General features: G+C 41.3%; 1 protein-coding gene across 3 annotated transcripts in view; it reads right to left on the reverse strand.

Annotated features, from left to right (window-relative positions):
- Nucleotides 1–12,390, reverse strand: part of pkn1a (protein kinase N1a) — a 63,624-nt gene that overhangs the window by 17,090 nt on the left and 34,144 nt on the right. For 2 of the 3 annotated variants that reach the window (XM_080881323.1, XM_080881322.1), the window contains exons 2-3: nucleotides 5,684–5,878; nucleotides 1,873–1,978 (exon numbers count right to left, since the gene is read on the reverse strand). In XM_080881323.1, coding sequence (XP_080737449.1) covers nucleotides 1,873–1,978; nucleotides 5,684–5,878 — 301 coding nt within the window. Of the gene's footprint in view, nucleotides 1–1,872; nucleotides 1,979–5,683; nucleotides 5,879–6,695; nucleotides 6,851–12,390 lie in introns of those variants that run through there. The other variant, XM_080881321.1, reaches the window with a different exon arrangement.

A 12,390-nucleotide genomic window follows, 5' to 3' on the forward strand; every position in this document is an offset into this window, starting at 1 on the left:
ATCAGAGATCAACCACAGCCATAAGGGAAGAAACAAGCTGTAGCAAACAATGTCAAGCAAGATGATATAATATAAATAATAACATAAAAATTTCTATGCAGGCGCTGTGGAGAGCATCCTCACACAGAACATCACATCCTGGTATGGAAACAGCTGTGTCGAGGATAAAAAAGCTATTCAGAGAGTGATCCGCGTGGCAGAACGCTGCTGCAGGACTGCTCTCCCTTCCCTACAGGACATTTACGTCAGGAGATGCTGGACTAGAGCAACTGAGATTTTGAAGGACCCGTCCCATCCCAGCAACGAACTGTTCCAGCTTCTGAAATCAGGCAGAAGGTTCTGCACCATCCGAACAAGAACAGAGAGGCTCAAGGGGAGTTTTTATCAGGCCATTCGTGTGTTGAATACTCATTCACTGTATATATAAAGTTCTGTCTGTCTCTTTTTTTCTTTGCACAGTCGAGGAGCGTATCAGGTCACATTTCACTGCGTGTTATACCTGTATAACCAAACACGTGACAAATAAAGAATCTTGAATCTTGAATAAGCAAAAGCAAATTTTCTAATAAGTTGTAAAGTAGGAGGAAAAGAAATACTACATGACTGCAGATGCTGAGGACTGAGCTCATACTAAAAATGGCTTCCCTTGTTCATGTTATACAAAGTTAGATCATTATGTTTTGAGTCTGTGCTCCACCACATTTTACATCAAGCAATCAGGATGTGATTGAAGTGTACGCTGAGCTTTAATTTAGGGGTTTAAGACACATTTAGCATGAACTGTTTAGGAATTACAGCACTTTAAATACACAGACTTCTATTCCAAGAGGCTCAAAGGAAATTGGACAAACTAACATTTTAAATATAAGGATTTAAAAAAATCCTTTGCAGTTTATGACTGTCTATAATCCACATCATGAAATGCTGTGTTTGCTCTCTTGAGATGCACACACAGCATTTATTGCAGCCACCCTCAGTTGCTGCTTGTCTGTGGGTCTGTCTGCAGTCAGTTTTGTATTTCAAATCAAATCACTTGATTTGATTAATAACTGAAAAGCAAGCGCTGTTTGGCTGAGATTGCTTGATCAGTTTTGTAGCATGTACCAAGTCAAGTGCTCTTGACTTGGTTAGTTTGTTTGTGTTTTTTTAAAACCATGGAAATAATTCTGTCATCACCCACTTAAACTGTCTTCTGTGGTCTTCCAGGCCATTTTTGGTGTTCCTGAGCTGACCAGTACATTCTTTCTATGTAAGAATGAATGACACTGCAGATATGGTCACTTCCAAAGTTTTTGCTGTCTCTGATTGGTTTATTTTGTTTCTTCAGTCTAACGATTGCTTCCCTTACTTGCAAATACCTCTTTCTGGGCCTCATTCTGAGATTTCCAATGAACTTGTTAGTTAATTACTTTTGGTCCTCTGAAACGGTGTATAAAAATGGCTGTAATTCCTCAAAGATTTAACGCTTGAATTAAAGCTGAAAGTTTGCATTTAAACCACACCTTGATTGCATGATTAAAAATCTACTATTGTGGTCCTAGCTGCACAAGACTCACACAGCTTTTGGATATGAAAAGTAAAGTTAATGAGTATATGTTCTCAATTGCTGCTGTCAATTCTCATTAAATAAAACTTGTTGTCTGTTCTCTAAACGATGTTCCCTATCAGAGCCAAAAAGGCTGATAAAGCAGGCTGTGTGTTAGGGTGGACGAACGTTTTGATTAACAAGTCACTACAGTCCAAACATGTAGTATCTCTGCCACAAACACACTTGTACTTAGTATGCTGGTCATTACACCAGCTTATGCACTGAATTAATTACTGAAGATTAATGACTAAAGATAACGGAGCGACAGTTTCTAGCATACACACCTCGATTCTCTTCTCCTCCCTTCACCACAATATGAGCGTCCAGTTCCTGCAGCTGAGCATGCAGGTTCTCCAACTTGCGGTTTGAAGAGCGCAGCTGACTGTCCACCTGAAGACATAAAACCATTGCTGTTATGGAAACCATATTATCTACATAAAATCGTCAGTGTACACGCCCACCAGTGAATAACATGCCGGACAACGTGTGGACCACTAACAAGACATGCAAGAACACAATGACAAGCAAGAGAAGATGTCAATCTTTGAACCAATTCAAAGACATTAAATTAAGCTTTCCTTTATTTTCCCTATAATAAACATGCTGCGCAGTGCTCTAAACACTGTGATTCAGACTGTTTTTTTATACTCTTGGCTGTGTATGACATCAAAAAGAGGGGATATCCCTAATATGGTCATCTCAGGCAGAACACTCAAAACTTGTTTACAAAGGGCACTCAGTGAAGTGAAAGTGGACTTAATGGCTTGTTTCAGACAGAGAATGAAGTAAGGTGCTAATCCAAGGCCCAGGATGGGATAAATAAAGATTATTTTAATTTCTAAGTGAGCCAAAGCTGCTGTAAAGAGAATCGATCCACTTAAGCTCTCAGTAATTTTCTTGAAACAACATCTGAGCCTGAAAGTCATCAAAGAATTTATTATTTTGTTATGTTGACCTTCTGCATTAATCTTTGTTTTTTTAAGTAGTTAGTTCACACACAATGCCATTACACCCACAGGCTCTGCAGGAAACAAAAGAAAAGCCATAAATAGTTCTCCATTAATGCTGCTGGGTAATTTGCTGACAAGTGAAAACTATTAACCTGAAGGTGACATATTTCTGTGCTCGCTCAGTAATAAAACAGGTGTAATTGCATGAGAGTGAGCTACAGTTCTTTCCCTTTGAATAGTCATGACTTTTTTATGGCTTTACACAAACACAGCCTGAAACTTTAAGAATCTTCCATCTATAAAACTGCTCCAGTATAATGATAGCACAACGGTTTGATGCATACTCTGTGAGCAGCAGTGTCTAGGCAATCCTTTTTAATATTAAAGTAGCTGATGTACGTTTCAAAAAGGTGCCGTTGTGACAGATTTTGCATCAGAGGAAAAATGCAGGTTACAAAGTAAATGACAAAGTAGTCATTCACGCTCCTTGAAAAAAAATCTCCTGAAAACAAATCCACAAGTAGTAAAGGTACGCCATGTGAGTAGAGTGACCTGTCTGTGGTTTATTTGATCCCTGTACCCACATAGTAGACAGGTCTGGCCCGGATCTGGTGTCAAGCCAGCACTGATGGCTGACTTCTGGCATGGTAAGTGGTATGTCATCCAGATATGGGCCAGGCCTGGCGTAGGTGGCACTGTGTATGTATGGCATGCTACATCTTGCCCGATTGTGGTTGATTGGTTTATGTGGCCCAGGCTCATAGAAAACAGGTCTGGCCTGGATCTGGCATCAAGCTGGCACTTCTGACTGACTGGTATCATGGCAGGGAGTAACCATGATGTGGGCCAGGTCTGGCAATGAGGCACTATTTATTTTCCCATTTTAGTTCGAAGACCTAAAATGCCATGTTGCAATACTATACTGCTATGGTAGCCAACTTTCCAAATACAGGTTTCACAGGTTTGTGAGTGTACACTTTATCCAAAACCTAGTGAGGGTTTACTCATGTTTACCACCGGGTGGCTGTAGCTCAGGAGGTAGAGCAGGTCTCCTACTGATCTGAAAGTACTGAAAGTTTAGTGGTTCGATCCCTAGGTCTGCATGTCAGGAGGGTGAATGTGTATGAATGTAGTTAGGAAGCACTCAGTGTAGAGAAAGTGTGGGATTGGGTGAATGTAGCATGTTGTATAGAGCACTTTGAGTAACCTGGGAGAGTAGAAAACCGCTATATACGAATCAGTCCATTCACCGTCTGAGCGGAGTTTTCGTCATGTGACTTTTGCACTTTTATGTTCCGGCACATGTTGTTATTACATGGCTTGATTAAAGTGGACATTAGGCTGACATCTGGGGCCAGAGCTGAAACTGTTCTGGGCCAGCAGTGTGTCTGCAACTGGCCCGTGGCTGCACACAACTTACACCTGGCCCACATACCGCAAAGAATGGCGGCCCTTTGGTGGCCCCGATCAGGTTTTCCAGAGGTAATCCACACATGGGCCAGCACAGGACCACCAGTGTGTCTGCAACTGGCCTTGTGCTGGCCCATGTGTGGGTCACCTCTGGCAAACCTGATCTGGGCCACCAAATGGCCGCCATTCTTTGCGGTATGTGGGCCATGTGTAGCCACATTGTGTGGGCCACATCCGGGCCATACCAATTTTGCTATGTGGGTATAAGCTGGGATAGGCTGCAACTCACCCACCACCCTAAAGTGAATAAGTAGAAGCTGAATAAATGGATGGACGGAACTCATTGTCAAGTTCAAGACACCAATTTGAGCTTTGTGACATGGCGTATTATCCTGCAGGAAGCACCCAGTAAGAGATGCATACAATGTTGACATAAAATGATGGACATGGTCAGGATCAATATTCTGGCTTTGGCATTTATGTGCTCAGGAGGGTCAACAAAATATCCCCACACCATTACGTCACCACCTCTGCTTTCATGTTGTTTACGCCACATTTTGACCCCACCATCCAAATAATGCAGCTGAAATCAAGACTCATGAAACCCAGCAACATTTTTCCAATTATCTACTGTCCAGTTTTGCAACTTTATATATGTTCTTAGCTGACAGGAGTGGTCTTCTACTGCAATATGCCATGTGCATCAAGGTTTGACTTATTTTATGTTCCATGATGCTCTTCTGCATACCATGGTTGTAATGAGTGTTTATTTAAGTTCCTGTTGCCTTCCTGTCAGCTCAAAGGAGTGTAGTCATTCCCCTAAACAGGACATTTTCACCCAGAGAAATGCTATAGTGATATTTTCTCTTTTTTTCTGTGATTGTGTGGGAAAATCCCAGTAGACAGCATTTTCTGTACTTTTTCTTACTCAGACCAGCCACGTTAAAAAAATCACCATTTTTCCACTCCTTGCTCAGTTTGAACTTTAGCAAGTCATCGTGATCACGTCTACATGGCTACATGAATTAAGTTGCTGCCACGTGATATGCTGATTATATATTTGCATTAAAAAGCAGTTGAACAAGTATAACTGATAAAGTGGGCAGTGAGTCGTGCCGCAGGCAAAGTCTGACACTCTGGGAAGTGACCTGTTTTCTGCAGTTGTTTAGAAATTCCTGTTTACATGTGTCATGAGCATGAGCACACAGCAGGAGATAGTCCACTTCAAATGTGTTTTCACTGGAAATGTTCAGGCTGTTTAGGCGAGTGTGCTGTCTACAATGCAGTAACACCAGTGTTCAGTGCTTTGCATATGTAAAAACAGCATATGTGCCTGTGTGAAGGATTGAGGACACTTCACAGTGTGGAGATAGGTGCCCAGAAATCTCCACACTTTGGAAAGTCCCAGTCTACTGAAAACAAACAAACAGCATAGCAACTTAGCATGCTAACAAATCTGTTCAGCTCCGGTAAACTCATGTACTCCTGATTCACCGGCCTCATTTCCAAAACACTGTAATTGAACCAGTTTCCTGTTATTACTGTGGTAAAACTGAGTAACTAAATAGGGCTGCTCTGATAACCTTATTTTTTCCTACCTTGCCAAGCTATAGAGGTTTTGCCTGTCTTATTAACAAAAAAAAAATCACTGCAAAGTCTTTAATGTCATTTATTTCATCAGTTCCCATTAATAAGCATGATACCTGGAGCTTTTTGGATTTAAATAAAACCCTACCTGCTGTGCATTCCTCTTGTCAGTCGTCGCCCTGCGCAAGTTCTCGGCTCCCTCCTTGATCTTTAGCTCCTTGCGAATTTCCCTACGGATCCTTTCCCGCTGCTCATCCAGAAGCTGCTGAACACTGGAGTCCGAGAAGTCCGAGTTTTGGTCCAGACCAAGCTGCTCCAGAACCGACAGCCCGCCTGGGTCACTCTGGACAAGAGGAGAGACGGAGCGGGAAAAAACGAGGAGATGATTAGACGAAATCAACAATCAAATCACTCTGCCTTAGCCTGGTTAGATGGGGTGTTGAGAGTGAGAAAGACAGAAGAGGAAGAGATGGTGAGCAAGATAAGGCAGTAATGGGGGGAAAGAGAGCAAGACATGATAGTGATTGGCGTGAGGGATTGGTGGGGGTAGAGAGGAAAAGGGCAAACAAGAAAGCTACAAAAGGAAGCAGGAGGATGGGAAAAAGATGCAGGAGGAGCGTCGAGGAATGGCAAAAGTCTTCTTCAGTTGCTGTTTACAATACTTTCAAACAAACTCTGCAACGTTTAACCTGTTTACAAGCAGCGCTTTGAAACTACTGATGTTCAGGAATACCATTAGAGATGCTATTTTCAGGAAATTTGTCTGCCAAATGAAACTCAGACTACACACAAGGATCAAAGTGAATTACAGATCTGTCCCATGACCCAGACTGGCCATTGTATTCATTCAGAGCTTTCTCACGAGCCAGTCCCTCTCTTCTGTGCGAGAAATCCAACGATTGTCTGAAAGTACATGAAAAACAACAGCACAACAACATATAGGTACTACAACGTGAAGGGACTCCACTCACACCACAACTTTTTCTTCTGTACTAGGAGGCTATTTACATATTGTCTGGTCTCGAGCAGAGCTACAGCTTACTATAAAATAAGTCATCAGGAACCCGGCAGCAGAGAAAGACTCCGGGTTACTCGAAATCACAGTCACTCAGCCACTATTACAGGAACTCACAAATCAAACAAACAAGCCAACACTTCACCTCAGAGCTGTCCTCATCCTCCTCGTCACCATGCCAACACATAATTCCCTCGGATTTTGACGTCCCAAATAATCTACAGAGGAGCAAAAACCTTGCAGTACGCTTCTGAGCTCCGCCAAACTGTTAATGCCACACAGAGTGCGACAAGGGCTAAGGGGAGAAAAACGATAAAAAGAGATAAAGAGAAGGAGAGTTAAGTGAGGGAGGAGGGGGAACGCCTCCAAAAGAGGATATCCGTCCCAACACCAAGCTGCTCAGGCCTTTCCTGTTTCCTCTGCGATTTTGCTGCTGTCAGTGGCGAGTGAGACACAGAAGAGGGTCGCGGCTCAGCACATAAAGAATGCATTCTCCCTGTTAAAGCTTTAGTCAATTATTATTGTATCTGTGACACAAAGCCATTAAGTTCACTGCTTAATCTGATCTGGCTAGAAGTGAATTTGTGACAGCTATGTTTTTTTTAAACACTCTTAATTTGATGGTTGATATGATCTTAAGGGCGGAAACAGGGGGAAGGATGCGTTTTCTAAGTATGGGATCAGAGCCAGAGAGTAAGGTTTGGACGCATTACTGCTGCCTGCTTGACCTCCCATTTCCTTTGGGCTCGACATCTACAAACCCCAGTGGTGATTCCCCATCGCTTATAGAAAGCCTTCTTAAAATATGATAACATCGCTATAGAAGCTACAGTGGGTGGACTCCAACATTATTAGAACTATGGCTGACTCATAATCAGCCTTATTTAGAAGAAATTGATGCATTTTCCTGTAGGTCTGACCACATGACAAGCAAAATGTCTATTATGCTGAAACTCTAATAAATAGAACCAGTTAGTAAATGATTTTATGACCGCATTAGGAAGGAGAAAGGGATTTTCCTTTGGTTATTGGCAAAAACTTCCAAAGGGCAGGAAAAACCTTGATGATCCTTTAAACTATAAGACAAAGAGTGAGTAGTCTGTGTCATGTTGTACAATATCAGTTTTGAGATACAGGATTATCTGACAAATAGCTGTGATTTGTAGCCCGGTGGTCTCAGAAGAAACAAAAACATGCCGAGTTTTGATCGTCCCCCCGTGCTGTTGTTGAGTTTTGAGGCTTGGCCACAGTGCTGTGAGTCCTGTTATTCTATGACTCGTTTCCTGCTGCATGATGATTGGCTGATAGCTTACCCACTACAACCACATTTAAGAGAATGTAATTATGAAAATTACAACCTTGAAACAGACGATTTTTGGTATACAAAACACGCCATTACTCATCAGTGGATGTGTGTCAGTATAATTCAGATCATATACACTCATCATGGGAATGAATGTCATGGTAATTTGGGGATTTTAATGATTTCTTTGAACTGCTCTTTTTTCCAGGGTGGAATGATTGTACAGCATACATCTTTAATGACATTGACAACGAAGAAAAAAATTGGGTGCACAGGTTTGAAATGTAAGTCCAAGAAACTCAGTAAAGATCTAAGAAGGAGAATTGTAGATTTACACAAGTTGAGAAAGTAACTTGGAGCCCTTTCTAAACAATTGCAGATTCCAAGATCATCAGTTCAAACAAGTGTATGTAAGTTATTCAGAGGTGTCACCACTTTGCCAAGATCCGGAAGAAACCACGATCTGCAAGGATGTTCAGGAACCACTTAGGAGCCCCCAAAGCCCAAGCCTGCCATGAACTGGAAACTGCTGCAACACCAACGTTACTGTGCACAGTGAAATCAGTTTTCCATCACCATGGACTGAGAGGGTGTTTTGTAGTCAAGGATGCAACAAGAATTGAGCTATTTGGCCAAAATGACAAGAGCTATATTTGAAATAGAGGTGACACTTTCAAACCTAATAGCACTGTCCCAACCATCAAGCATGGTTGTGGTAGCATCATGCTCAGAGGCCGCTTTGCTGCCAGCGGTTCTAGGGGCACATCACACAAAGTGAATGGGATAAGAATGGAGAAGAACTTCACCTCAAATCAACATCTAGATAGTTGAAACTTGGACATAGCTGGGTGTCCCAACACCACAATGGTCCCAAACACATCAAAACTGGTTTTGAATGGATAAAGCAGGCTAACATTAAGCGCCTGGAACGGCGTTCCCAAAGCTGTTGAAACCAACAGGCTGGAGGTCGGACGAGTTTGAATGAATTCTACTGGTTCTGCCTGGAAAAGTGGTCAAATATTCAGCCAGAATTATGCCACAAACAAATGAGATTGGTCTTGGTACTACTTGCTAAGGGTCATTTAACCAAATATAAGTGAAGGTACACGAATGTATTTGAGCCTGAATGTATAGTTTCGACCCTGTGTGGATTAGAGAAAATGCAAGATAAATTCAAACTTGTGCACCCAATACTTATTTTTTAGTTAAGTTATTAAAGATCTATGCTGTACAATCATTCCGCACCTGAAAAAGAACAGATCAAAGAAAAGCACAAAATGATCATGACATTCATATTTAAACCTGTGATCAAAACTGCATAAGACCAAGGAGTAGGACTGCCTTTCACTTCTTAGTTGGAGCAATCCAAACTAAGTGGACATATTACTCTTTAAAACTTAAAATCTTTCCTGTTTAATAAATCATTAGCATCTAGCTTATAACAGAGTGAGTGAAAAACAGGATGCAAGTATACAGAAAGGCAAGAGTATGCTATTAGCATGCTGACATCACTTTGCCACAGCAAAAATGAATGCAGCTCATTAGGTGCCCTTCTGTAAGCAGTCACTGATAGCAATCACAACAACCAAAGTCATGAGGTCAGCAGTGACGGGCCTTTCATGATGACTAACGATGAAGTGTTTTAACTGGATTCTATGATTTCTATTTAGGGAAGCGTGTAAAAATGGTTTTTTTTTTGTCATATTGGGAGAACCTGAGTGCAGACGGGACTAATTATCTGTGATTTTGCAATTTGTCTGTGTGTCCACATAAAGTTGACTCATCTCTGTCTAAATTTAATATAATTGCTTCCTTTAATTGGAAAAGAGGGACTTTGACTGCATTTGTCAGTAAGCTTTAGTCTGTTATGATTCATTTTTTATAAAAATAAGTTAAAACTGAAGAAAAATACACTGTTAGGATATTCTGTGCTGGCATTTCATTGCTTGACATGAACTGTGGATTATTAAAATGTACAGCAATGTCATTTTCTTCTTTGTCATGCCTGAGGACCACATGAAACATTACCAAGGGCTAATAAAGACTAGCAGGCCACACTATGATAATCCCGAGTGTTTGTGAAGTGGTTGGATAAATCTATACAATCTAAAAAATAACTGCATAACACCTCAAGCACAATAAAAGTTAAAGCAGTCACATCTGTGAGTTCTATGCGATATCATTAAAAACAGCAAGTAAAAAGGGTCTCTGTGGCTCCTAAAGGCTGTAAACCAAAATAAAGACATTTATAACTTTACCACTAATCACGCAGCGCTGCTCTTAATATCACCAACGACCATCTTTGAAAGGAAATGTTGACTTTTTAAAGCAGAGACTCTTGTCTTTATGAGCAAATATGAGCCTTCTGGGTGGCGGCTGTTATTCTAAGGCTGTGACCCCTCTTAATCCAGAGTGACTGATGAAGACGAGGAGAAAGCTCATTGATGCCAAGACGTCACTTTAACACGACACAATCCTCCACGTCTACATTTGCGTCTCCACCTCGTTGTATACATATATACACGTAATCCACACCTGCAGCTGTAAAAACAAACACACAAACAAAAAACCAGACTAAACGTTTGCTTTATTTCCAGCAGACGATCTGCTGTTGCTAAAAAAAGGCTGAAGTGTTTGAGTAATCGTGCATTGCTGTGTTTGTGCTGTTCCTCACTATCAAGTGATTATCAGTGAGATGGTGAAGTGATTGTGTAACTGAGCCAGAGGGAGGCTGTTTAAGTTCTCCTACTTTGCATATACTCTCCTGTTATCCACAATTTTGGGCAGAGATGCCAATAAAATGGAGTCATGTTACAAATAAAGCTTGATTCACTGCGCTGCTTTTGATGTGTACCTCCTTAAAAATGCGGCTACATAACAAGGCAGCAGAGACAAGTGTTGGACTGCAAGACATCTGGTGGCTGCTTTGGTTTTCTTGAACAAGTTTCTGATCCGAGCAGAGATTGTTCAGTGACGAAGAGAATTTTAAGAAATTAGAACGACCACTATCTTCTCATTTTCAGTAACACAAAACTAGGAGAGCAGCGACCTTTAGTTTCCTCTCACTGTGCGCTTAGTTTTAAGGCACACTGTTTAAATACAATTGTCATTATGTTAAAGTAGAAGCTCTAAAGCTCAAATTTCCTCTTTTTGATGTAAACTGTATCTGGTCTATAGGTTTGGTTGTAGTTTCTCCAAAGGTTACATTAGACTGTATCTTAGCTCAATGCTTTTGTGACGCGCTGAATTCTTTAATGTTGTGTAACTATGGCCATACTTTTTCTGTCTTTTCTTTCACATTAAAGGGACTCATAGCAATAAGTAGTTTCTGGACTGTATATTGTCACAAAAACTGCAATAAATCCTATTGTTTTGCAATCTTAAGATCATTTGCACTATGAAATATGAAATTTAATTCAAAATTTTTATTTATGGTATTATGTTATCTTCATTTCACTTGGGTCTCTATTTCTGTGTGTGTTTAAGAAGGTGATGTTTGGATGGTAGCGTCCACAGGAGATGTTTTGGACCTGCTTCGCAGCACCAGACTCCGCAAAGGAAGTTAACGGAGAGAAGCGACTAGGCTGGGGTGATGTGATGTTGTCAGTAAAAACTTTTTTGAACCGTTTTGAGGCGAACGACTGACTTTTGTCCATACCAGGGAGGAGAGAGAGTTGCAATACTAACAGAAAATAAATGTATGGATGACTTTTTACCGGTTTTACTCTGAAATTGGTTCTTATTTTTAAGAAATAAATATTCAGTCTTAAAACAATCAACCCTCAGACCAGCAGGCTTCAGGATGTGCCACTTGTTACCTTCCAGCACAACATCTGCTAAAGACATGTCAGCAGCATTCAGATGTCTGAATAATGCGATCTGACACAGATATGTAGGCAGCACAAAGAGGAAGCACCAAGTGAGTCATAATGGTCACGGTGAAACTGACGCTGTTCTCACCTGACGTAAATAAAGCCGATACAGTCCAAAAAACAACGTCACTTTCCATCTGCTGACCCCTGTGTAGCAGTGCAAAGACGGCGACAGCTAAGGGACATGAATGACTCACCTCGTGCAGCTTGTTAGTGAACTAGCCCAGGGAGGAACATACAGCTGCAGTGTCCAGGGAAGCAATGACGGGCTAATTCAATAGATAACGGCACCAAGCGAGGTTAATTCAATCAGACTGTGTGAGCAGCACAGAGGAGCCTAGGGCTGGACAGAGATGGACAAGGCAGGATCGGGGTAGAGTGCAGGGTTTTTTTGGTGTGTGCATGTACTCCACTGTGAGTACAATAGCTGGAGTTTTCCAACTGAGTGATAACGACCACTCAGTTCAGAGATAGTGTCCACACAGAGGAAAGACATGGCTCTGAGAGTCTTTCTATTCTATTCTTATGCAGACTTTAGGTGTCTGTTAATATTCTGGACAAATGGTAACCCTGCAACATGGAAATTTTGACGCTTCAAAGAAGTCTTCGCTGTGTTAAGTTGTCATGAGGAAGAGCCTTGCCCATTTTCTCCAACACGCATATTT

This window comes from Rhamphochromis sp. 'chilingali' (assembly GCF_963969265.1).
Source record: "Rhamphochromis sp. 'chilingali' genome assembly, chromosome: 4".
NCBI classification, from domain to species: Eukaryota; Metazoa; Chordata; class Actinopteri; order Cichliformes; family Cichlidae; genus Rhamphochromis; species Rhamphochromis sp. 'chilingali'.